The sequence below is a fragment of the Grus americana genome, chromosome 2 (genome assembly GCF_028858705.1).
Source record: "Grus americana isolate bGruAme1 chromosome 2, bGruAme1.mat, whole genome shotgun sequence".
NCBI classification, from domain to species: domain Eukaryota; kingdom Metazoa; phylum Chordata; class Aves; order Gruiformes; family Gruidae; genus Grus; species Grus americana.
The window spans coordinates 61,747,512-61,774,509 of NC_072853.1; the positions used below are offsets into that span (position 1 = coordinate 61,747,512).

At 37.3% G+C, this 26,998-nt stretch overlaps 1 protein-coding gene across 1 annotated transcript in view; it reads left to right on the forward strand.

Moving 5' to 3' along the window:
* Window positions 1-26,998, forward strand: part of DOK6 (docking protein 6) — a 266,352-nt gene that overhangs the window by 94,194 nt on the left and 145,160 nt on the right. The window contains exon 2 of the mRNA XM_054817397.1: window positions 7,661-7,768. Coding sequence (XP_054673372.1) covers window positions 7,661-7,768 — 108 coding nt within the window. The remainder of the gene's footprint in view (window positions 1-7,660; window positions 7,769-26,998) is intronic.

Consider the following 26,998-nt stretch of genomic DNA (forward strand, 5'->3'; position numbering starts at 1 on the left):
GTGGGGAAAAAATCATTATTTCCACTAAAAAACTTCAGGTGAGTGAAGTAAGCTAGTTACTCCAGTTCAGTTTGAGAAATTTAATATTTAATAGTAAAGTATAGTGAAACTATAACTTCCTCTGTTCGTATTTTTTTCCGATTACATGTAGAAAAGTACCTGTGGGAGGAGAGATGAACTGGGGTACAAATTCTGGGTACATAATTCTTCATAAGTAGCTACTACACATTCAGCTTAAGCTCAGTGAAATCCTTGAAATTTCTTGGGCATAATAATTTCTTTGAAAATATTGCAAGCTCTGGGGTTTTACTGCCGGATGCCTGCTAACACTGTTGTAACCAAATTTTTGTTGTGGTTTGTTTTGAGGGTTTTTTGTCACCTACTCTGAGGCCAGACATGAAGCAAGCAATATTAATTTTCCTCCAAAAGAATCACTGAAGTTAGTCTTGCCAAAACTGAGTCAGAAATGCAGAAAGCCAAAAAATGGCTACCAGAACTGATTTTTTTTTTAAATAACCAAAAGATCAGTTCAGATATAAGTGATAAATTCTGCTGATCTGCAGACTGCTATGAAGACTGAGCGCATTATTTGTGTAGGCTGTCCTTCTGTCCTTGAATTGCCCTGCTGGCAGTTCAAAGCAAAGAAACAGTGATTTTTTAAGCTGTAGGTGCTTAAGGATTGATCAAATTGTCTAACACTTTTCACAGGAATACAGTGTGCAAATCTTTTTGAATATGTATCCCCCACTCTTTTTTAAACACAGAAAAAACAGACGTTAGATTCCATAGCTAAAATGTTTATATACACAGTAGTTTAGTTAGTATAGGAATAGTTTGAAAATTACTATGGTGTGCTTTGATTTCACAGAACTCTAATAATAAAATAAATCTTTTTATGGATTACATGTATAGCCTGTGACTATAACACCATAAATTATAGTATATTATAAACATCTATATGAATCTATAATGGTATGTTATGGCAGCAGAAAGATGACGTATGTATACTATAACTGGGTGAATCGTCCCTAATCATCTCTCTCTCTAACCATCCTAATTCTCCCTGACTGCAATCAAGCCCACAAGGATTGATCTAATCTGAGATGAAACAGTTTGTAGCAGATGTTTCTATATTTCTTCTCTTCCTAACTGTAAATGCCAGCAGATTTGCAATCTGGAAAATAATAATAATAATAAAAAAAAAAAATGCTATCAGAAATTTTAGGATTTGAACTATGACACTAAAATGTTTTAAGACCTAATTGTCTTCTATAATGTTGCAGAAGGTCATACTGCAAGGTTTATAAACTAAGGGTTTAACCTTGCTTCCTAATTAGGATGATAAAATGAAGCTCAAGGGTATATGCAAGGTTATCATATATGTGAAATGTTTCCCTGTTGGATAGCCTTCACAACACACCTTCAGACAGCATTTTTTATTAAAGACATTACCAGTGAGCTTTTTGGGATATATTTGTGGGTTTTTTAATCCTGTCTTCACAGTTGAAACAGCTTTGCTTTTCTTGCAATAGCTTTGTGGTAGATTGGTAATGTTTGGGGAAAAAAAAAAATTGAAATAGGCAAGATCAGGTGGAGAGTTAGAACCAATTAAAAAAAAGAAAATCTTCCAAGGCTTCTTGTGGTAAAGTCTTGGCCCCACATGCCAGAGCTGCTGAAAGAAGCAAGTGCCCTCATGCTTCTGAGCAGGGCTAGGGGTTATTTTTGCACTTCTCCTGTCGGGGGGGGGAGCGGGTGTCTGATGGCTGTGGAGGATGTCTGCTCTGCTGCTGGGAAATGCATGAGTTCCCAGCGGTGTGGTGAAGGAGCAGGAGCCGGCCCCGATCCCCTGCTGCTCTGCACCCTCTGCGCTACTTGGGGAGCTCAGTGCTGCGCGGTAGTGTTCCGCCTCTCTTGCTTCTTCATACGGATCCAAATTTGCCACCCAAAGCACACCCACTTAGTGCGGTGGTAACTGTATTTGAAAAAAAAGCAGATAGTGAAAATCAGTGCTGTTCAAGAGAGGAAAAAGCAGTTTCTGGGGCACCTTAATTTCAAAGATGCTCAGAAACCTAAGTGCAGGAGGGATGGTGTGCCTTGTTACAGCAGTACTTGCTTTTCTCTTTTTAATGCAAAGTCTTGGTAACTCAGGTAGGTGGATTGCAACATGAGGTGTTTTGTTTTGTTTCCTTTTTCTATTGACTTTACTCAGCAATAGCTTATACCCTGTAACTTGCTCCTTAGCTGAGGCATGAATGGTTTTGTCTTCCCATTTTCCTCTTGGGCCTTTTTACAGATAATAAGTGCTTTTCAGTTTCTCTTAAATTTTACTTGAATGCATGACAAGTGTAGTTCCACTGAAGTGGTAAGGTGTCACCTTTCATCTCCATTTGCCAAAATATGCCTAGAAAAATCAAAAAGTAGTGGGTGTCAAAACAACAGTTAGATATGACTTTACCATGACAACTATTTTTATTTTTCTTACTATGAATGCTACGGTTTTTAATTTGTGAGTCAAGGGTTTTTTTAGCTCACCATATACTGCATTTCTCTCACACACCCCACAAAAACCAATATCCATTTTTAATGGAGATAACTAGTGAAGTAAATTTGAACATTTTCATGGTGTAGTGTTTTCAGTGCATGCACTGCAGATGTCTTGTCTAACAGGAGAGCACGGCTCATGGAGAGCCAGGGAGGAGAAATCAACTAGCCTTTCCTGCAGATAACGAGAAGTAAATGCAGGACTGAATATTATTATGTGTATCTCTTCCTGGGAGAACCATTTGATGGGTTATGCTGGCAAAAAGCCCCATGACTTATGCTTTGGTGCCCATCCTGGTCACTAATGGTTTCTGTTAGTAACTAGGAGCTGACTCACTGCTGCTTCTCTCAAGAGACAAATGTTTCTACAGCTAGTGGCAGAAAATGAGATGGTTTTCCAATATACCCAAGAAAGTGATTGCTACTTGTACTATCTTTTGGATAAGGGCAGGGAGATTTCAGAGCATCTTAGGTGGTTTGGAAAAAAAAAAAAAAGCTTATCGTGTTGTACCTTTCTTTTTTGCCATTATTAAAAAAAAAAGAAAGAAAAATATGGATGAAGGTTTCTGTTTTCTTTGAGTGTGAAGGGGAATTTCTGGAATAATGTGTAGAGACTTGTCAATAAAAATCCCTGTTCTAAATATTAGTGATGAGTGGCAAAGCTTTATTAGCTACAGCTGCAGATAAAAAGAAATGTTAATCTGAAAAGCATTTATTCTAAATGACTAGGAAAAGGCTTTAGAAGTCACCGAAAAATGGAAAATCATGCATAAGATTCCCACTGCAAACCAATTATTTTAAATTACTTTAGGAAAAGGAAAAAGTTTTTCTTCTTTCTAAAATACTAATTTAGCCAGTGGATTTCCCGTAATATGTCTTTTAATGGATTTATTATGAACAGCCATGGCAACAATAAAACAGAACTGTGTGATATGAGCATGAGGAATAATGATCCATTCAGAGGCCAAACTCTTGCATATATTAGTCAAGAATATTAAAAAATATGAACATGCTGGAAAGGTGAGCTGAGAGGTGAATTAAGCAGGAGAAAAAGTAAGAAAATAAGATTATGCAGAGATTTTCGTCATGAATTGATCTATTGCAGTGTTTCAAGTAAAATATAAAAAAGGGATTTCTAAAGATTAATAGAAATGGAGCAGCACTGGAAGTCGAATTTCTTACTGGCAAGATTTCAGAAATAATTTGAAGATGATAAAGTTATATTGTTCCAGGTCTGGAATCCTTTTTTCTCGCAAACAAGATGAGGCTACTCAGAGTCCATCCTTAGGAAGAGAGGCTACTCTCCCCTGCAAGCTTGTACGTTATAATGAAAATCATTCCCATATGATATTGCAAGGGGCAGCTGAATCAGTTGTCAACAGACCACAAGTGTGTTGAGTTACTGCCATCGCTTACTGATATATATATATATTTGCACAGGTAGTGGGATCTAGAGGAATATTATTTTTCTGCTTTGTCCATCTCGTAAAACAGAGAGGAAGGGTGTTTGAAGAGGTTCTGCTATACCACGAACTCAGCAGGTAATTTCAATAGACCCTTCTCAGGTTTGTACTGAACAAGTCTGGGTCCTTCTAATTGATACTTTAATAAAAGGAAACCTAAACATAATATGTACTTAATGCTATCTTTCTGAATTTCACCAGAAAAAAACAATGGCACAGGGTTAGACTTAATGGTGTTTGCCATCGATAAAAAAAATTTTAAATCATATTTGCTGAGCAGTGAGTGCTCATCCAAGAATGCTGTAGAACTGATTAAATGATCAAATATTTGGCATTTCTTCAACTATGTATGTGTGAGAAACAGACACTTAAATCTCACAGGAAGTAGTAAATATTATGAAGACAACACTGCAAGTGGTTCTCATTCTCTCTGTTGTTAAAGGGCTGATGCTGATTTCTTTCACTATGGCTACCCCAATTATCTGAGGACTTTAGAAGTCTTTCAGAAGTTTTGATTACAGCCAATGGCATCCTAAACTAGGCCAGGGATAAAAGCGTTTCTCACAGTTTGTGAATAATTGAGTAGGCTTCTGTATAACAATGAGGTGCCTTATGAAAGGCAAATGTTTGTTTGCTGTGTGCTCACATCTGCACCTATTTATTCATATGCTAATGCTTTTTCAAACACTGATATACAAACTGTCTGTTGGTGTAATCAGATAAAGTGCTGCTGAAGTGCTTTGGAGCTGTATCTGTTTATACCAGCTTTAAAAGTGATTGTAGGTTAAAAATATAAAATCCAAATGCAAGGATGTACCTTGGTGTATGTATATACCAAATTAGGAGGCTTCATTGAGCCGTTGCATTCTTCGTGCCTCTCCTCTCACTAAAGGTCTGGAAAAAACAGATGTCAGTAAATTGAAGCAGTAATAGTCTAAGGGTAAAACTTACGGTTTCCTCCTCTTGCTATTCACTGTTCTCCTTTAAAAGCAAGGGCTGGTCATTCCCGCAGTCTGAATGCTGAAGCCTTTGAATTCGCCCCAATGCAGAACTTTGGGAAAAGGCCTAAAGAGGAGCGTCTTTAAAGATAACTAGCATCTAGCCTTCTTTGATGGATGCTTTAAAGTCCCAACTAAGAAGAGTGTCAAAGCCTCCCTCTTGAATTTTGTCAGTTTAGCTGCAAACCCTCAAACCCACCTCCACACTGTCCCAGATTGATATCTAGTGAAAAAAAGACTGAAGTTGTGATTCAGGAGACCCTGCTCATTTGTCACCTGAAGGAATTGCTTTGGAGTATGCATTCGATGACCTTTTTTCTGGAAAATGTTCTCATCCTCGCAGGGAGAAATCTGACTCCTTGACTTTGCTTGTCTAGTTTTCCATTTATTAGGGATGCTTCTGACGACTGGATCTTTCTGATATTTTGCAACATAACAAAATATGGTTGCACCATATTAAAAAACGAGCAAACAAAAAACCTGAAAAAACTTACTCTTTCAATTGACACAAAACTTCAGTTACCTTATCACCAGCTGTCCAAAATTCCATGGCTGTGCTAAAACCCACCACCACTGCTCATGTAGGTTGATCTGTTTTTCTATAGAGAAGTCTGAGAGGACTGTAAATCATTAAGGGCAGATAATGGAAATAAGGAAATCAATAAAAGATTTGAAATGAAGGCAATGTTTTTTACTTTGATAAAGAACTTCTTAGGAAAAGACATTCCTCAGAGGAAGAGAGGTGAACTAAAAATACACATAGACTAAAAAACCCCCACAACCCAGATCCCACAACCAGGAGTATTATTAAAAGTGACACTTTTATTAAATGAATAAATTTGTCCCCTCTGGACAGTTGTTGCTGCTGGTTTTAGTAAGGTCAAAATAGCGTGAATATCCTCTTCTTGTGTGTTACCTGCAAAAGTGGAGCTTCTCGCACTGCAATGTTGTGAAGAGTTAATATGGGTTAATCAAGAGATAACAGTGCTATAGCTTTGGTAAAATAGGTTGCAACACTGCCAGGATGTTATTTGAAGAAAGTACTATCTAATAAAGATGGTTTATGATGTCCCACAGTGTAATGTCATATTTTTCAGGAAATATGATATTGTCTTTTCTTTCCCCCAGGTTAGGTGAAGTAATCTCTGAGATAGGAAGTACAGTTGTACAGTTGCCACTTTACAACCTTAGTAAAAAAAGACCTCAAACTTGTATGCTTTGTAAGAAGTATACTTGCAGAGGATTTCATTAAATGCTGTTTTTCTTCCAAAAGTCTTCATAATTAAACATACTGATGCTGTAGTCCAATTATAAGTTTTTAAAAGGAAACATTTATTTTGACTGATAACATTCATCTGAGATAATGACAACAGGATAGTGCCCATAGTATTATATCAGAATGTGGTCAATTAAGCTTAATGACACTATATTTACTGTTTATACTCAGTTTAGACAGCATCACACTGAAGGGAAAACTCCTCATTTTAGCTCTCCCTCCTCATATTTCCTTGATTTTTATTTTTTTTTTAATGGGAGATGTGTTTGATCTGATCCAAATTAAATAGTACTGCGCTACTTGTGTTGTGTCATTAAATTTTGTAGAATTTCTGAAGAAATAGGGCTCTTCTCCACATATGGCCAGTAGAACCATTAACTAGTATTGTGGTTTTTTAGTATTGCAGAGGTTTTTTTGTTTTTCAATGTAACCTTGAAATAATAGCATAAAATTCTGTATGGTATTGTTTATAGAGCTGTGCAAGTACTAAAGAGGAGAATGAAGTAAACTATTTTCATAGATTGTAAAACTAGATTAATATCTAATCCCTTACTTGCATAATATAGTCTAGAGGATTATCCTTAATCAGCTTCTCTTTGAACTGCAAATGTATTCTTATTTGATAATTCAATCCTGACTTCAAATGTCTGGTTATGGCAAAACCACCAGAACGCTTCGTAAACAGTACTTTATTAAAGTACCCTAGTTGTTTAAAAATACATTTTAAGCAAAATCTAGTGTGGTTCTCATTAAAACGAGAACATAATGTTGGTTTGTTTTGTGCTTTCTGAAGGATTTTGTTTTTCACTATGTGTTCCCCAACTTTAATAATCTGCATATTTTTTTTCCTTAGAAAGTTTGTCATTGAAGTAAGTGAGAGAACCAGATATTATTGTCCAGCAATGGTCACATTGGTGCTTATTTCAACTTTCTGTGCATACAAGCTTTTCTGATTATTGTATTGTGTTAAAAGCTGCAATAAAAGTTTCTCAATGGTATCGATATTCTCACAGAAATAGAGTATAAATGTGAAAGCTAGAGCTGCATAGAGTGGTTTCTGAAAGTACTTGATGACAGCCTTATAATCTTTTTCATATTCAAAGTTCATGGGTTTACTTGCATCTCAGGAACTGTCAAACTTGGCATGCATGAAAGGAATTGAAGCAAAAAGGTCTACAAAGTACTGACAATTAGTATGTATAAATTGAAGAATTGGGATTACTTGTGTAGGAATAATTGATGTTCTCAGAATTTTCCAGACTTTGAAAATTAAATATTGTAATTTTAAAATCTCTTTCTACGTCAGTTATATAGCTGAATGCATTTGTGATAGTGTCCACCTTTAAAGAATGGCTAATATAATCCATTGCTTTTGTTTACAGATTTTCAGGCGTTGTTGGTTGGTTTTCAAGAAGGCTTCCAGTAAAGGACCCAGGAGGCTAGAAAAATTTCCAGATGAGAAGGCAGCATATTTCAGGAACTTTCACAAGGTAAGTCAGTCATGCCTTTCTCGTGAACTGAAGCGTTGCCTGTTTGCCACTCTTCCTTGGGAAGAGTGTGTTCTTGATATGTCTAGTTTGCAAACAATACAGTGAGAATCAGATTGAAAACTTAATCCTGACACTAAAAGCACAGCAAAATGTCCGTAAATCTCAGTGATGCAGGTGAGATACCACAGTGTTTTTTCCAGATGAGCACAAACCCCCCCAACGTATGTGAAATGACGCATTGAATTTTTTTTCCTTAAACATGAGCATTTTGAAAATGTGTGAAATTGGCTGCTTAATCAAATTTTTAACCTTAGTTATTAACTAAATCTTGAACGAATTCTGAAAATGCTAAATGCCTTGGTTGTGATGGCGACACTGTTTGAATATGTAACGTTTTTCCCAGAGCTCTTCAAGATTTACAGGCTCTGTCAACAGCAAGGATTTTTAAAGGTAAAAATTCAGGATTCACTGAAAGAGATTCTCCCTGCTTTCTCTGTCACTGTCAATTCTGTGATGGAAAACAAGATATTCGAGCATGGGTTTTTCTTTCTGTCTTGTAAGTTACTGTTATCAGCTCCCCATGACATGCAGTAGATTTCAAGTTAGCTAATCGTAAAATAGGGCAGGGCTCTGTGCTTGTACTGTTGTCTTCTATCCAGTCACCTTTAGCTTTATGTCATATCAACGTTAGATATTATGTTAAAACTGGCAAGTTGAAACACAAAGATGACTTAGCCAAGGTCACGTGGCAAGCAGTGAAAGAGTGATGATGTCTTGAAGGCAGGTCTAACGCTTTTTATCTTAAAACTACAAATTATCCTTTAAGTTCCAGTAATCTCTTTGTATCTTTAAATAAAATATATGTGTGTGTGTATATATATATAAAAATAGCATACAATTATCCTGTGAATATTTTCTAACAAAAAGAGCCCCAGTAATTTCGTATTGCCAAAAATTCAGCTTCTGGGTTTATACTGGCATCCAGGTTTAGGACTGGCATGTACTAGATGAAGGATGAAAGTGTAGGGCTTTGGGGGCAGCATTTCGGGGTGTTAAATTATCGTTTGAGCATGTTATTGCCCATAACATACTTTATGTGTAAAAGAATTCAGAAACACTTTATATGTTTCTTGTCAGCTGTCATCTTTGTAGAAGAATCATGTGAAATGTAAGAATCATTTGAGAAGCTAAAAAAGTAACATGGATACAGTTGCAGCTGCGCGTTGTAGTATCAACATTAAGTGTGGCCCTTTGCATGTAACATAAGCAAATGGAAAGGATGTTATAGTTCTTCTTCATCTCTTTTTTTTCCTCATTTATTCCACTCCTTGGCGGTGGGGAGGGGGAAGAGAAAGAAATGAATACTCTTTCTAACTTTAAAGGATACTGGGTTTCTGGCTGTAGAGAAAAAAGAATTGTATCCATTCACTTGGATGATACCCATTTTTCAAATAAAGTCATGAAATAATTTCTAAAGTTATATTATCAGAAAATAGAAACCTTGAATCTTATTCTCAGGCTTGATTTTTTTTTAAAAAGGATATTTTATTATTTCATAATGATTATTCTTCTCAATTGCCTCCATTCTGATAAATGCAATAGTGGTGAAGTAGATGTGCATGAGTTGTGAATAGTCGTCAAGTGTGACTATTGAGGGAACAGTGAAGGTTGTTATGGGAGCAGATATAGTAATTTGATTGCTGATATTCAATGAAAATATCCTGATTCTCTTTCTTTCTTTTCTAGAGCTGCTTATTGCTTTCTTATATTTTGAAGTAGTTCAAATTGCATGTTTATTGCTATCCAGTGCAAACTGTTAGCTGTGTTTCGAAATGCGTTTTCTTTATTCACTCACAAAATATAAGGAGGGTACCTGGTGTGCAAAGTTGAAGGGTAACTTTGAACTCTAAGAATCAATGAAAAATTTATTAAATATTGAAGAAATGAAAGACCTGCTGTTTTTTAAGGAAGATCAAAATATATGTTGCAAGTCTGGCTCCTTACGAAAGAACAACACGCTTGAAGGGGTGAAAGGGTCTGATCACACGCTAATATTCATATAAGAATATGCATGTCAACCTTGACATCCTTATTCCTGTACAATCTCGTTACAACTAGCTAGTAGGAGAAAGGGGGTGGTGCAGAGGAGGCCTCAGAATGTCCTGAGATTCTCTAGGAACTCATGTCCTTCAGACCTTCAGTCTAGGTTACCTTGGGAGAAAATCGAGGAGTAGCACTTAGTCTTACTACATTGTACTGTGCAGGTTTTATAGCTTTCTCATGCAGAGTTACAGGAGAAAATCTTACCTCTCAAGTGGAAACATAACAAAAATTAATATATTTGATTTATCTGCATTCAAATCAGTATCCAGAATCACAAACAGCACGCCATTATAAGTCGTCAAGATCTTAAGCTTCTCCACTTTTCCATTTTTGTTGGAGTTTGAAATGTATCTCACGTGAAATTCCTGTTTAAAGCACTTTACCTAGATGGCTATATATCTTCTATACTTATGTGATAAACCTGTGTAGTGGGCAATGTGAGTTATAGAAGGGGCTCTGGGCCAAAAAAAAAAAAAAAAAAAAGATAGGACTGGTAGTGCAAATCTAAGAGAAATAAAAATAGAGATATTCTGGTTTATATATCCTAAATAAATATTTATTAATGTGCAAATAAGCTGATGTCTTTAGTAAATTGACTCCTCCTCCCTCTCCAGTATCCAGACAATATGTAGGTTTATTTGTTGCTCTGTAAATTCTCTAATGCTGCTGTGCATTGCTATGGTGGTTTTTTTCTAATGATTTTCTTTTTATAAATAACAGTAATGGCATTAGTCCTTATAGAGAGAAGTGCCTCCTGACAGTAACAGTGAATATTACATTCATTAGTCAAAACATGACCTCATCCGTTCATTCCAGTTTCTGCTATCAAATTAAAGCTTCTCATTACTGTAAATTTAGATCATTACACTCTTGCTCAGGTAAGTTATAGCTTAGCTGCACCGTTTTCCCTCGAACATTCATTCTAGAGGTTGTGCAGAGCAGCTGTGTTTACTCCCATTACTCCAAAGAGGGCACGAAGTGGCAATAGCTCTGCACCCATCCCAGGGGTGGGTACGTTCTTGGGAGCTGTTGCTACGCTGTCAGAACAGGTTAAAACCAGACACCACAGCTTTACCAACTTAAAAGAGGGCATAAATAACATGCGCTTTCATTTTTGTAAAAGAAGACAAAAGGTATGCAAAAAGTGAACTTCTTTCAGGCTCTGGAGGCATACTGATCAGTGCCAGTGCCTGTCACCCATTAGGAGGGGCCTGCAGGAGCGTTACAGGAAGTCAACATGGCTGAGTAGCAACATGAAGGTTACTAGAAATGAGAGATCAAACCTTCAAAACCTGAAGTGTATCCAAATAAACTGGAAAGCATTGCACAGTTGGCCAATTAATTGTTAAAGCAGAACCAGAAAGAGCAAAGTAGAGCTTGAAGAGCAACTAACCAGAAGAGTTAAGACTGGTTATAAATACAGCGTCTGACCCATCAGGAGTAAAAGGCCTGCCAAAGACCCTGTGCATCCAAATGACAGGCTATAAAGGACATGTGCAAGAAAGAGAGTAGCCATGAGCGCATGTATGTTGGGGTTTACCGTAGAGGAAACTGGCGTGTTCTGGTGTGGGTATGCAAGGGAGGATTCTGCGGGCATGTCTCTGTACCATTAACTTGGTCATAGATACTTCAACCCCAGCTACACGAAATGGTCACTGAATTACTAATAGTAGCCCATGAACTCCAAAATGGGAACCAATAGATGGGGATTCTTCCATTACTTGTAAAATCTCCAGTTCCATTAATGCATGCTTCTCTTTCACTAATAAGGTAAATAACCTTCACACAAAGTGAAGGTGGTGTGAGTTGGGTCTGTCCCCGACAAGATACAGCTGTCTTGGAGCAAGAGAAGCTTGAATCTGTCAGTGTTGGCACACTTACCCTTCAGGTAAATAAATAGGTGGGGTCTGGCATAGAGTTCGAGACTTGCTGATTTAATCCCCCCAATATGAGAGATTGTTCTGTTAAGATTGTATCAACATCAGCTATCTCTGAGGTTCTGAGTCTTAAGTTAGCAAGATTAAAGTAGGATAAGATTTTTAGAATTTTTTTTGTTATTATGTTCAATCATGATGTGCTTTATATATATCTGCAAATGCAAAATAAAATGAATTGCACAACAGTTTAGCAATTACTTCTGATAGTCAAAAATATATATGGAACAGATGGTGTTAAGCACATGATATATAATATCTGTCCACAAAAATATATAATAATCAAGAAAAATAATGGCAGTAGCCTTCTAATTGTAATCTACTAAATTAAATATGTGGCAGCACCACACAAGAGGATCTGCATTACACTTTTTCTTTCACTGCTTGATTGTCCTGAAGAAACTTTTGGAATGCTAAATACTAATTTCAGAAAATGGTGATTTATCTGTAGATGAGGCTTTGAGCAACGTGATGTAGTGGAGGGTGTCCCTGCCCATGGCAGGGGGGTTGGAACTAGATGATCTTTAAGGTCCCTTCCAACCCAAACCATTCTATGATGATTCTATGATTCTATGATGTGGCACTTAAGGACATGGTTTAGTGGGGGACTTGGCAGTGCTAGGTTAATGGTTGGACTTGATGATCTTAAAGGTCTTTTCCAACCAAAATGATTCTGTGGTTCTATGATTAAACGTTTCCATGTAATGCAATCCCAGTGATTTATGGCAAGCTCTTATATCAGCTAGAGTGATTTCTTCAGCAGTTCTTGTCGATAAGATCTCCTGTGCATGTGCACGCACAAGCACACGCTCAGAGTTTCTGTGGTGAGTTTGTAGTCCTGTTTTGCAAGAGGAAGAAGGGGACAGGTTCTTTTTATGTTTAAAAACTCAGTATGCAGAAACAGTAAGATATTTACTCTGCTACAGTGAATTCCTGATAACTTTGAAAAACACTAAATTTTGCCACAGTCTAGCCCATACTATTCTGAAATGTAATTACAACTCTATAATGAAAAATGAAAATATTTACATATGGTAGCACTGTCATAATCCTTATAAGAACTTCTCTCTGATTGTTTCCACTTACTCAGTTACCTTTGGGTTGTTGGGTTTTTTTCCTTGTGTTCTCTAGCCATTGCCAGGTTGCCTAAATAAAGATTCTTACTGCTAAAGAAATGTGAACTAGACTACAGTTTATTCTAGTTTAGTCCAAGAGTTCTGCTTTATTGTGGTCTATTTCAGCCTCTTGTGTTGCTCATGTTCACTACAAATCAGAAGTTATGCAAGTGTCCTTACGGACCTCTGTAATCAGGGATGCTGCTATTATTACTCATGATATTGCATTCCTTCTCAGATGCAAAGGCATTCTCAAAAGGAAGTTGGATAAACATCTATCAAAATGTAATTGTTAGGCTTGAGTTCTTGTGCTTTTTGTGATTAAGATATAACATTTGATTTGCATCCAAATTTGAATATTTGAATTCCCCTTCCTCTTCTCTCTTCTTCTCTTCTCTCTTCTCTTCTCTTTTCTTCTCTTCTCCCTTTCCTTTCCTTTCCTTTCCTTTCCTTTCCTTTCCTTTCCTTTCCTTTCCTTTCCTTTCCTTTCCTTTCCTTTCCTTTCCTTTCCTTTCCTTTCCTTTCCTTTCCTTTCCTTTCCTTTCCTTTCCTTTCCTTTCCTTTCCTTTCCTTTCCTTTCCTTTTCATAATGTTTATGCTTTCTGTTTTTCAAAATCTCAAATTCAAACCTGTCTGGTTCTGCTATGTTGACCATTCAGCTTCCACTGTTTGTTAGTTGAACTAAGTTTCCTCAATAAGTCTTTATTTTCTCATCTGGTTAAATTCACTCAAAAATTCATATTAGATGAAAACTAAATATGAATACCATATGAAGATCTGGTCACATTCACAGATACTGGATTTTTACTTTGAGAACAATCCCAAATTTAGACCATTTTATCCTTTCCCTCTTCTCCTCTTATCCTTGTTCTTTAAAAGTGTGGTCATATTTTATTGCCCAGAACTTCTTTCAGAAAATTTCAGAATAGTGATCTCAATGTAGTATTTTCTTAGGAGCCCAGTGAATGCATGTGTGCGTGTGTGACTATGTTAGTTCTTGAATAGTATTTTTCAAATTTTTATCTGCAAAGAACTGAGAATTTAACAGTTATTTTTTGTAAGTATTTGTTCTTTCAGGTTGAAAGAGGTGCCCAAATGTACTTTGTGTGGTTTTTACACCCTTATTTTACTGAGTCTTCCAAAGCAGAGATAACTAAATTTTCCTGATAATTATATCCTTATTTTTCTCCATTTTGACATGTAATTCTCTTCAAATATTTGTTTACAGCACTTTCAAGTAATATCTTGTCTTCCAGCAAAATCATCTGATTGGTATGGGAAGGTTACAAAGGACATTGCTTTCATGGGCAGCTATTACTCGGCTGATGAGATTAAAATGAACCCTATTTAAATGAATAACTGTTAGTAAAATTACTCAGTTCTGTACACAAACAATAAGATTTGCAGTAATTATCAGACCCCTCTTAAAATATAGAAGTATCTGAACAACATAATTGTTCAAAGCAAGCATTCTATGCACCAAAAAGCAAATTGCAGGAATAATTGGAGCTATGCTGGTAATAAAGCTGTTGTTAACAGAGTCTGAGCACATCAAAGGGCAGCATGCAAACTAATAAAACAAAATTTCTTTTAACAAAGATTGTATTAAGACAATAACATCTTCTTTCCTTAACAACGTAGTGAAGAAATCTACAAGCTGAGCATGCTGACAGGACTTTGAGTTCCTACAAGCATGGACCTAAAATGCTTAAATGACCTTATCAGTCTCTTCCTGTGTGGGACTCTACTCATCCTTCTAAACCTTGAAGGCACAGAGTATTAATTAGGAGTGTTAACTGACAGGGTAAATAAAATGTGATGTCAATGGGTGGCTCTGAGTTCCTCAGCAGTGGCATCAGTGGCTGAATCTAAGTGTCGAGGAGGGAATAAGTGATGGGAAAAGTAAAGATAATCTCTTTGTCTCTACTGGTAACACAAAGCAACACCCACACGTTAGTGGTGGTACTTATATGAAGATCCATGTACACTTATTACAGTAAATTCATAGCAGTACTTGAGTGTGTGCACAGTTTTGCAGCAAAAGGGACACTCTGCTCTTAAAAATCAGCTGTTTAAATAGGATCCTGTATTCCTGTTGCGTTAAGTGTTAAAACAAGCTGGAAGATTGAACTTTTACTGTAAAAAATATTGGATAGGGGAGGAACGTTTAAACATTTCAGCAGGAGGGGAAAAAAAAGAATATTATATAAAACTTCTGAAATGTCATTGACCCATAGAATAATTCAGGTTGAAAGGGACCTTTGGAGTCCATCTAGTTCAAACTCCTGCTTAAAGCAACATCAATCAGATCACATTGCTCATGGCCATGTCCAGTTGGATTTTGAATATCTTCAGGGATGGACGCTGCATGACTTGTACAAAGCTGAAGATGAAGTCCTGCACCTGAGACCAAATAACCAAAGCAGCAACAGCGGCTGGGGACTGAGGGCAGCTCTGCCGACAAGGCCCCGAGGGTCCTGCTGGGCAGTGAGCTGAGCCTGAGCCAGCCGTGTGCCCGGGCAGCAATGAAGGCAAGCCATGTCTTGGGCTGCCTCAGCAGGAGTATGGACAGCAGACAGAGGACTTTCAGCTAGGAAAAAACTTCCTCTCTACTGAGTGCTTGTTAAGCCATACCTGGAATATCATGCCCAGTTCTGGTTCCCTTGCTTTTCTGTTCAAGAGAGACACTGAAAAAACTGAGAGGGTCCAGCAGTGGGCCAGTGAGGAAATTGGAGGTTGGAAAACCTAACATATGAGGAAAGGTTGAAAGAACTGGATTTGCGGTAGTGAAGAGAGAAGACCCGGGGGGATCTAATCACAGCCTTCCAGTTTTGATGAGGTGGCTGGGGTGGGAAACAGAGGTGCTGTCTTCTCAAGGATGCGCAGGGAAAGGGCAAGAGGCAACAGGCAGAGGTTGCTTCAGGGGAAATTAGCTAGATATAGGGAGAAAAAAAAAAATTAGCCATGGGAACAACTAAACAGCAGAGCAGGCTGACCAGAGGCGCCAGTATTTCCTCACAGGAAATCTTGAAGACCTAGCTTGGCAGGGCCCTGTGTAACCTGATCTAAGGCCCTGCTTTCAAGGGTGGATCAGATGATCTCCAGGGTCCCTTCCAACTCATAGTTCTGTGAACTGTCATTAAAGTTGCTACAAGTTCTTGATAACATCCCTATGCTGCATGTGTTGTGTCAAACTGGTCCTGCCCTCTCCTGAGTATATTTCGGTTATTTCTAGTGATGGAAAAAATACTTAATCTTCCTAGTGTCTCTTAAAACAGTCTCTAGAGAGCTTTTCTTTGAACTACTTTAGTGTTATTGCTTTACAGTAGAGAATATGATGGTTTGTGTGTCAGTTATGTATATTCTGGTTTTGCCATGAAAATCTAGCCACATTTTGGCAAAGTTTACAGGCTTTGCAAACCTGTATTTTGTGCATGTTTGTTAGAAACACTTCTGAATTTGACAGCTAAAATGTCTTGTGTCATCTGGAAAGCTTCGTATATGATAGAAATTCAAATAATTTTTCTCTCTTGAGTAATAAAATATGTTCCCTCCAGTTCTTTCAGGGCTACAGCCTGACATTCACTCTAATAGCTACTTGTCATTTCTGAAGACTAGTAGGGGTCAGGTGTTTGAGATGAGATCATGGGGCCATTCTCTGTATGTATATCCTTTGGCACGGAGGTAACATGGAAAGGAAAATTGTTGAATTAAAACTTAGAGAAGAAATAGACCAAATCCTAGAGCATCAGAGAAGAATAAAGGAATAAATGCTCCAGCACTTTACGAAAGCACCTTATCAATTAGTTATCTAAGATAAACACCAAAGGCTTCTGGCAGACAGAAAGCTGGCTGTTCAAGAAGTTGATATGAGAAATGCTAAAGGGAAGAATGGGATGGGAAGATGGTGAAGAAAGTGCATATTATTATGGGTAAACTGAAATCCATTTTAATTGACTTTGAACAAAAGCAAGGAGACTGGTACAGAAATAAAAATCTGACAATGAGAGGCAGGTGGACAAGGAAGGAAAGAGTATGGACAACTTTGTCTCTTCAGCCCAATTATATCTGGGGCAAAGAGCGCCAGTGCAGCAGGACAGATGCACATTGAGAGAAAGCAAGAGGGATTGCTGTGATTTTTGCACAAAAGCAAATTGCACTCTAATAACGCTACCTACCTCGTGTTTCAGCAGCTGGGAGGTGTGCACTTCTCAGACATTTCCCAGGAGTGGCAGGTTCTGAAATAAGGAGACGCTGTGTTTGGGAGCGAGGGTTTCAGTACCAGGTACCCAGATGAAGCTGGGGGATGGGTACTCCTGAGAAGAGAGACTGGAAATAAGGTCTCTGAAGGAGTTCCTCACTGGTCCTTGAGGGGAGATCAAGAAGAAACGGCTGAGCGAGGCTATAAATCAGCTCGGTTCTGCTGTGGAGTTTTGCACTAACTGAGCTCCCCTTTTTAATGCGAGTGTTGCTGAAAAGCTGAATCCTGGACATCTCAAATTCAGATCGAAAGTTTAAAGGACATATTTTTGACTTTCATTTGTTTTCACCATACAATCTCTTTGTTCCTTCCCTGTCAATATAATCCACACCTCTCAGAAGTGAGGAAGGTGTGAAAGGAAATTTATATTTATGAAATCATCTGTGTGAAATATACTTGTGCGATGACCATTATGGAAGAACCCTGAAAGAAACCAGGATGTAACCGCTATACCATTAAGTCAGAAAAACAGGATGAAGTTATGAGAATCAAACATAATTTATAAAGTATGTATTTAACAGAATGGTATTTATCATTTATTCTGACTGAGGTGAAAAGTAGTTATGAAAAATGAAATGCAATCATGTAATTAAGACAAAGTGTATCATAATATGTATAGAAGGGGTGCAAATAAACATAAAGGTATTTATTTGTGTTAACATACAGGGATCAGACCCAGTGGGGCCCACTGCCATACAAACAACAGGAAAATGGTGGACTAAACTTATGGTCAAAGTAATATTTAAATCTTCCTTTCCTAGCCTTCAGCACTTGACTCTGCATTTGTTATTTGTTCCAATATTGTTTGTGCCTATTCTCACTATTCAAGTGTAGAAAGTATACCACGTAAATAATAAAAATTCATGATGAAAGTTAAAGACCTAATTATCTAGCCTACTGTTTATACCACTAGTAAAGAAATGTCATGTGAGGATAGGTTTTGGGGTTTTTTTCTTAATGACCATTTTCCCTTGAAGCTACTCTGAATTGTGTCTGTGTTGTTGGAAGACTGTTTACCATTTTGATGTGGAAATGGGAAGAGGCATGGTCCCTTCTGCAATAGCTATAGAAGGAAGCAGACAGGTACAAACATCATGTTACGGTGTACCAGGAAGGGCAGACAGGTTTGTCACTGTAATTTACTTTCTCTTAATAAAGGGAGAGGAAATATAATAAGGCTTATGAGTACTAAGTTTCATTCAAGGTTTTGATTTGCTTATAGTAAGGGAGGCTTTGCAACATAAATAAAGAGCAATTTATTATGAAAATTGGGACAAAGCTATCTAATTTTTACTTCTTCATAGAAGGAAATTTGAAATTCAAATCACTGGCTGATGAAGGTTATTAAAAATGCATTAGAATTGAAAATGTAGCTGTATGTAATTGTCATAATAGATATTCAAAATTAATTTATCCCCAATGACAATTAAGCTAAAAGAATTTTCAAATTATCAGCTAACAAATTGCAGTTAATTTTAGAAGCAAATAAAGTGAAAACATTTCAAAAAGTTTGTCAAAAAATTAAAACTATCTCTTTTAAAAAAAAATTCCTACAGAATGGTTACATTCCTGTTCAGAATCTTTCCTTGTCTTCTTTTTCAAATTACTGCATTCTATTGCTTTTTTTTTCTTTTTCTTTTTTTTTCCCTCGGGTTCTCTCTATTGCATTTTTCTCTCTTTCACATTTTTTCCTAGAGAAATCTGGACCACTTTGAGTGTATGTGTACACACACACACGTACAGGCATGTGCTGAATTTAGGTTAATTTAAACTCATAAATTTTCTTTCTATATCTGTTTTTTCATCTAGTTGATGTATTTTTCTGATGAGCATCAAGAATCTCATAGGTAATATGGTTCTAGTAATGCTTCCTTCAGAATATCTGAAGTGCCTTTAATATATATGTTTGTATTTAAGAACAGCATCATAACGCCAGTTTTGATATTTTTGGATTGGGATGAGGATTATTTTTAAAGACACCAAGGCATATTTACACTCTTAAAAATCGATGGGGGTAAAGTCTTGTTAAGTATTATTTTTGTGGTGGGTTTATGTTTATTGTTTTAATCCCTTTTAAAATCAAAACAAAACAAAACAAAACAAAAAATAAGGCTGTGGTTGTGCTTGTAGATGTGCACGCATGCGCTTGTTCCACTTGCTGTTGTCCACAGCCAGCTATGGGGCAGAGCCCCCAGCCCCCAGCCGAGTCCTGTGCCTGTGTCTGGCTTCCTCACCTTTGGGTCAAGTGACAAGAGCCAGGAATGGGGAGTGCAAAGTTGATAATGTCCCTTCTCCTTTCCTGGCTAATGTCATTTCTTTTTTTCTGATTATAGCTCTTGATAGTTCGGCACATACCCAGCATCTGAGAGGTCCTTAAAACCTGCATCATGAGGTGCCTCTCAACCGTGATTTTTTTTTTTTTGTTCCACTGTGAGTGGTAGAATGGAAGTAAGCCAGCCTTCCTCACCTAATTTTGACCCAAGGCTTCCCCACGGTTTCAAGATCTGTCTAAAGAGAGCTATAGCCTAAGTTGAAAGCTTTCACAGTTTGAAAGGCATAGGAAGGGAAGTAAAACCCAGGGCTCGGCCACTGGCATAATGTACAGCATAGATACAACCAGAATAATTTACGTGCATTGAAAGCCTATGGTTACTTGTGTCCTCTAACACTCCTGACCCACTTTGTCAATGCGGTGAGAGATTTCGTAGTTAGGGTTATACCTAGCAGCTTAGCAGGAAGAATTATATACCCATCACTTACTACATTCAGCAAAGTCATATTTTGTATATTTTGTAAGCATGTCTTTTTGCCTGTAATACATTTGCAAATGTAGTCTGTGTTAATAAACACTTATTTTTAATTGAACTTATTTAACCGGACAAGTTTGGGAATTATTACAGGTCAGCCAATTTAAATAAACCAAGAGGAAAATTTAAAGGAAGTTTTGGAAAAGTACGTTTCTCCATTTCTTTTAACTTGAAGACCAATAACATATTCCTTTTAATTAACCAATACCTTTGGGCTGAAACCAGAAAAGGTCTGGGCATAATCATGTACTTTGAGAATATTAAAAGTGAAAACTCTTAAAAACAGAAAGAGTTTCTCACTGTCTGGTATATTTTAGTAGCCTCATAAGGCTATTAAAACTCATATAATGATCTAATTCATTTACACGTTCATTGTGAAGTATTGTCTTATTACTCTACTTGGATAATTGAACTACAGTAATGAAATGCCCCATTTTGTTTCTCAGGCATAAACACAGTGCTACTGTTTGCATACCTAGTTACTCTAGCAGGAAGTTTGATATTGAAAGTATCTTTTTTTTTTTTTAATTATTTATTTTTATTTTATTGTAGCTGAAATTTGGAAAGATAATTGGGGAACCTATTTTATTTCAGTTGTGAATCATCTTCTTTCTCTGCCATCCCTCTAGCGTGGTGTTATTTTTCAAGTGTGAACCTGGGTTTCAAATTAGAGTGTTCTTTTAGTATTAAGGCATTAGTTATTTTAAATTTTATCAACATTCATTTTTACAGAAGGCTGGTTTTTTTCTCCTTTTTTTTAATGCTATACTAATGCAGTAGTCTGGTATTCAGTTTGCACATCAAAATGAAAGGTCAGACTAGAAAACGTATGTTGAAGGTTCTTTAGGATAGCAAGGATACGGGTTTGAGGAGAACTGGGATTTTTATATTACAAATGACTGTCTATAAAAATACCCTTTGAAGTGTGAAGTAATTTCTTTTTCAGTATGTATGTAAAAATCCTAATTAAAATGTTTGTTAAGGGAAGAGGTCCATATACACGTGAACTGATCAGATTTTAACGATTGCTTTAAAACACCAGGCTACCAGCCAAAACCAGAATAATCCCAACAGGCTGGTTGATTTTATGGATTAGGCAGCAGTTCAATTCTGGCTGTATTACAGCAGCGCTGTTTAAGGGAAAGTAAAGTGACTTGGCTCAGCAAAACCTCTACTTCTTTGCCTATTAAAGGTAGCTGGTATGACTTAATATGTTTATTCTGCCCTGATAGGTTTGAATTACAAACACTGTGAAGCACTATAGCACTTAAAATGTCATAACAAAGGCTAATCAAGTAAGTTTGGTTTCCATTTTTAATTTTTTTTAGATTTCATTGAGACGAAGTAACGAGTTTGTAACTGCTTATGTAGTAAGTGGCCAGTTAGAATACAGCGTGAATCTGGGTACCCGGGTGGTTGCACGCATGAAAGTCAGCAATAGTGACACTTAGCAATACTTTGCAATACTTAACAATAGTGCAGACTTAGAGAAAAGAGAGAGTTGAGGTAAAATTTTTGAGAAATTAAAATTCAGTTATTTTATATTCAGTCTAAATTTACATAATGTCATCTACGTTGTCCAAAAGTGTTGAAAAATTTAAGCTTTTTCATATTTTTAAAATCTCAATTTTATCTAGAGGGCAAGAAGAAATTATTCAATATCCCTCTGCTATCAGACCTACACATATTTCTTCCCATCAGACTTCACTTTCTTGCCCTGACATTACTGGCTTATACTTAGCCTGATGTATTTTTAATATATGCATTCATTCTGTCCATTTTTTTGTTTGTTTGTTTTCCTCTACATATTCAGTTAACAGATAAGATTCTTATTGCTGTCATAGGTGTGGTTTCCATTTATTGCTTACAGGAATGAACATTTACTTGGTAGCAGTTTCTTAAACCCTTATTCCTCTGAAATAGCAGCTGGAGACCTGCCCCAGAGGTGTAATGTGGAGGTTGATATGCCACTCCTTGGCAAAATTCCTGGAGACTGTTGTTACCATAACAACTCATCTTCTTCCAAGGATAAATCTGCATGCAGAGATGGGGAAAACTCTTCTGTTTTCTTTTTGAATTGGTTTTGCTTTTATATGATCCATTCTTTCACTTTTCTGATCTTGGGATTTCTTCTCTTCCTTCTTATGTTCCTCTTGTAATCTTGTGTTTTAAGTTTTGCTGTTCTTTCATGAAATAGGTTTTTCATTTCTTTCTGCCTCTTAGTACTTTTTTACCTCAGGTCTTGATACTCAGTCTCTTGCATCCCCTGGTCCTATTGTTGATTGTCATGTGCTGTTCTTGTGCGGAGTATGCCGAAGTCAGGAAAATGTGTTTCATCTTAAATACTCTGAATACCTAATCCCATATGGGTTTGCCCAAACCCATAAAGGTCCAAATAGACTTACAGATCTCTCAGCATCCCTTTCTTAGACTCAGATGTGAATGGACCTCAGGAGATCTCTTGTCTGACTCGTGCTCACAGTAGAGCCAGATCTGAGGTCAGACGTGGCTGCTTAGGGCTTTGTCCACTTGGGTCCTGAAAAGCTCCACGGACGGAGACCGCACAGCCTCTCTGGGCAGCCTGTGCCACTGCCAGGCTGTCTTCATGGTGAAAACATTACTTGTCATATGCAGCCTGAACATCTGTTGTCTCAGTTTATGCCCATTGTCCCTCTTCCTCTCAACGGACACAGCTGTGAAGAGCCTGGCTCTGTCTCCTTGATAGCCTCCCTGCAGGCATTGGGGCGGTGCTGTTAGGTGACCCCAAAGCCATCCCCGCTGCAGGCTGGAGCAGCCACCATCCCTCAACCTCTCCCCACAGGGCAGGTGGTCCAGCTCAGGCTGTCTTGGGGGTCCTCTGCTGAACTCGCTCGGGTTTATCAATTGCATTGGGATCCCGACACTGGACACAGTATTGTAGATGTGATCTAATGAGTGCTGAGTAAAGAAGAAAAGTCAATTCCCTTGATGTACTGGCTGTGCTTCTGTTAATGCAGCCATTTCCCCAGTCTCAAAGGTCTTTATGCTTTTCAGGCAGCGCATTGCTTCTTTTTAAGAGCCAAAATCACGTCCACCTCTGTCTGAAGCTGTAACAAAACTTCTACTCTGTGGCAATTGGATTTAACCATGCAAAAGGGGCCGCTGCTAACCGCAGATAGGATGACTGAAAACTGAGCTGTAGGGAGATGTTTTGTCTCTTTGAGAAACTCCTCTCTGTAATCCTTTCAACAGCAATGGGCCAGCATCTCCTTTTCTCCTTTTGCAGACTGGCAGGAGCATTCGGAGTGACGTTAGCATACTGGTGCGTCCTTTGCCCTTCTCTTGCTCTCCTAGTTAACATAGCTCTTGCGCCTCGTCTCGCTCTCTTACAGTTGTCATGCTGTTTCTGGTTTGAGGTAGTTCTCTACTGTCTGGGCATCGCTGACTAGAGCCCCTGCTCTTTGCTGCTGTGTTGGCTTTTGCTCTGTTACATTACTGCTTGCGTGGTATTACACAACAGATGGTAGTATGTGGGCCATTATTAAGAAATAAGAGGATGAACAATTACATTTTGTATCTCTCCTGCTTCTATTTTTGCTAGATAGAAATTAAATGATAGGAAGGTAGTGCGCAATGCAAAACAGAAATCCATTTATGTAAATTCAGACCTTTTCCTCTGCCCAAGCAATTTCCAGGACTCTGCACAGTGGAAATAACACTCAGTAGATGGAATTGCAGAATCATTCCCCTCCCAATTTCATATGGGAGGCATGCATTTGAGATTTTATGCATGATTTTTGTGTTTTTCATCTTTTCTGGGCCTCCTTTCCTATTTACTGTGGAATTATATTTTTTTGTGGTGGTGTAGATGTAATATGTGATTTGGAAGTAATATTTCTATGATTGTGGAAGAGTTATTTGATCTATTTAAATGAACAATTTGAGCACCAGAGCCCTAGCTGTGTTATATACATACAGTCTTTACATGTCCATGTAACACAAAAGTGGGTAGTGCAGATCATAGATGTTCAACTCCCTTACTAAAACAGATTTTTAATACAATAAGCAAACAAATAAATGTCCACTGTAGGTCAGTGATGAAGTATGATGGATTCGAGAGAAAGGGTATTAAATTGTTCCTAAAATCCTTCCTCTTTGAGAGAACTAAATGTAGTTCCAAGGAAAGTAATCAGAAAAATGTCAAATTATATCGACCATTAAGAAGCAACAAATCTCAGTTAATCTGAGCCTTTATTTAAATTAAGCATATTTTGTAATTTAATAGCCTTTCACATCTAAGAATATAATTAAGATGCCAAAAAGAAAAGAAAAAAAACCAACAACCCCCCCCAAACATTTTAAAGGTTAGGTATCCTATTTAAGTTGCATTGACAGTGGCTGTTTTGTCGTACCAAATATTTTGCTAACATAGTGGAAGTGTGCTCTGGTAATTATTTCCTGTAATTTACTTGAATAACAAATGCACTCTCAAAAAGAAGACTACAGGTTGCTATAATACGGGTCACAGACTCCCAGACAGAAAAAATGTGGGTGTTTTTCCCATGTAAAGATAAACTCTTGACAAGGTTGAGTTGTTATAGCCAGCAGACAGACTGGGAGAGTGGTAGAGTTCTGAAATGTCATGTCAAGAGACATAAGGGCTAAAGTATTTTTAGAGAGACCAGGAGTTTGTTACTAGCAATCGATTATCTGACCTCTTCTGGCTAGCCAGAGGTAACTGTCTACTTCAGTGAATGGAGCTACTGTTCAAAGTTTCCGTGTAACAATCCTGATTAATTTCCTTGATCATCAGCCTATGCCTGCATATCTTGCTTGGATTTAGGCTATTGCTACCTGCCACTGCAAACTATCTTATATTAATAATTTTCCTGCACTTGAATTATTTACTAGGAATCTATGGCATGACTTTACTGAAATCAGACAGCAGGTGATTTAGCTAGGGAGAAGTGGGGTTAGACGTCTGAAATCTGTCAGGATGTTTTTCAGTTCTTTTCCAAGTCTGTTGGCACAGAAATGTACGAAAATTCATATAGACCAATCCTTTAGTTTTTGTTGTAACTCAGTCCCCGGACGTCAGGGAATGCTTGGGCATTCTGACAGAGAGTAAGGAATGGAAGCGATTTGGTATTAGCATCAAATTTAGGATCTTCATGTAGAAAGGTGACTTCAAGATCCTGTGAACCTCTCAGAGTACAAACAATTATCAAAAGACATAGAACAGGGAAAATCTTCAAGGAAACTAAGATTTTTTTTTTTTCCCCTAAGGCCATAAGCTCTCTTCTTCCTCTGATCCTCTTATCTTTTTGACCATATATCATGAGATTAGTTAATTGTTGGTTCCTTCAGAGGAGTCCTTTCCAACTTTTCCTCTTGCTCTTAATGTTGATGCCTCGTTCTATATTTTATTTATTTATTTTCTTGGGGGGAGAGGGGGAAAAGATAGAAACTTTTTTGATACAGTCATAATACAGAGCAGCAGGCAGCTTTTTTTTGGCCATTTGTATTTTTTCCTTTTTTTCTTTTTAATTTTATTATTCCTATATAACATTTACTTAAAGGAAGCAAGTAGAAGCTCTGAAAGTGGTGCCCTTTTTAGATGAGACGTTATACCACACAAAATAAGTTTAAGTTTTGGGCTTCTCTGCAGACCAGGATAAACAATGAGGGTGAGAGGAAGTGTATTGCATTACTTGAAGCAATATTTGGATGATTCTGAAATATTCTAGGTATATGAGCAATGGTGGCAGAAAACTAACTATAGGCTCTTTTGCATTCTTGCTCGGTGCTTCATGTTCCTCTGTGAAGAAGTTTTGCATTTTGGTGAACAATCTGAGACTCATCTAAAAAAACTGTGTGCAGATCAAGTGCATTTCTTTTCAGCTATGCTGATGTGGAATCTTTGAGGTGATTCAAATTCCTGACTGTGAGAAGCAGCAAGTTACAGAAACCAACACTGATGGGTAGCCTTGAGACCCTGGTGTAAGCCTAGCCTAGTTTAATTTTACAGAAGCGAGATGCTGCCTTTACTAATCCTAGAAATTCTCCCACCTCATAGCCCTTCAGGGTTATGTCCTTTCGTCAAATATTAACCAGAAATAAAGGAGTTGGATGTCACTGATATAGCTATATCAACACCCCCCGCCCAAGAAAGAAGAAAACTTTTATATATGAAAAAAAGTGGAATAAAAAAAGCTTGGCAAAGAGAAGTTTGTTACATATAAGTAACTATTCCACATCTTTTCTTCAACCAGTGTTCATTGTCATTCTAGAAACAAGAAAAATGGTTTTAGAGGCTGATACGGGAAAAGATCAAGAAACCAAGTAAAAAAAAAAGCAATGAAATGTGTATGTGGGCTGCTGAGTGATGGACATATGAGGCAGGAATTATTGATGAAGAATAGAAGAACTGAGAAATGGGCCAGGTGCTAAGAGTCCCTAATGTACCACACTGAGCACCATATGGAGTACTGTACTTAACGATAGCGCCAGTGTCTAGTAGAGAAAAGAAACTGTTAACATGCTAACGTTAGTGAGAAGTTGTAAACTACATAATAATAGTTTAATACAAAAGGTTCCATTTAGCCTACAGAAGAAATTGTAAAGGATAAGGGTAGGCAAGAAATCTATTTGCAAGATTCCTCACTGAACAGGTAATATTAGGAATTCTATTTGTTGTTTAAGTTCATTTTGTTCTAGAGGGATACAAATGGGTGGAAAAAGGAAAACTGATTTTCTAAGTTTTTGTTGGTTTGGGTTGTTTTTAATATTACCAAAGTTTTAGGCAAAGTATAATCCCACAATGGGAATACTACCATATTTTTTTTTGTGGAAAATCTAGGTAAGACTCTTATATGTGTAACAGCACATAAATTTTTCCTTTTATTCTTTTCTTCTTACTGGTTCAAGGTTACCAATGGTCTAGGTAGTTCCAGAATATTATTTTGTTGTCATGAAGAACAGCAATGTTTTCAGTGAACTAGACTGTATTTTGTTAACAAGTCTGTTATAAT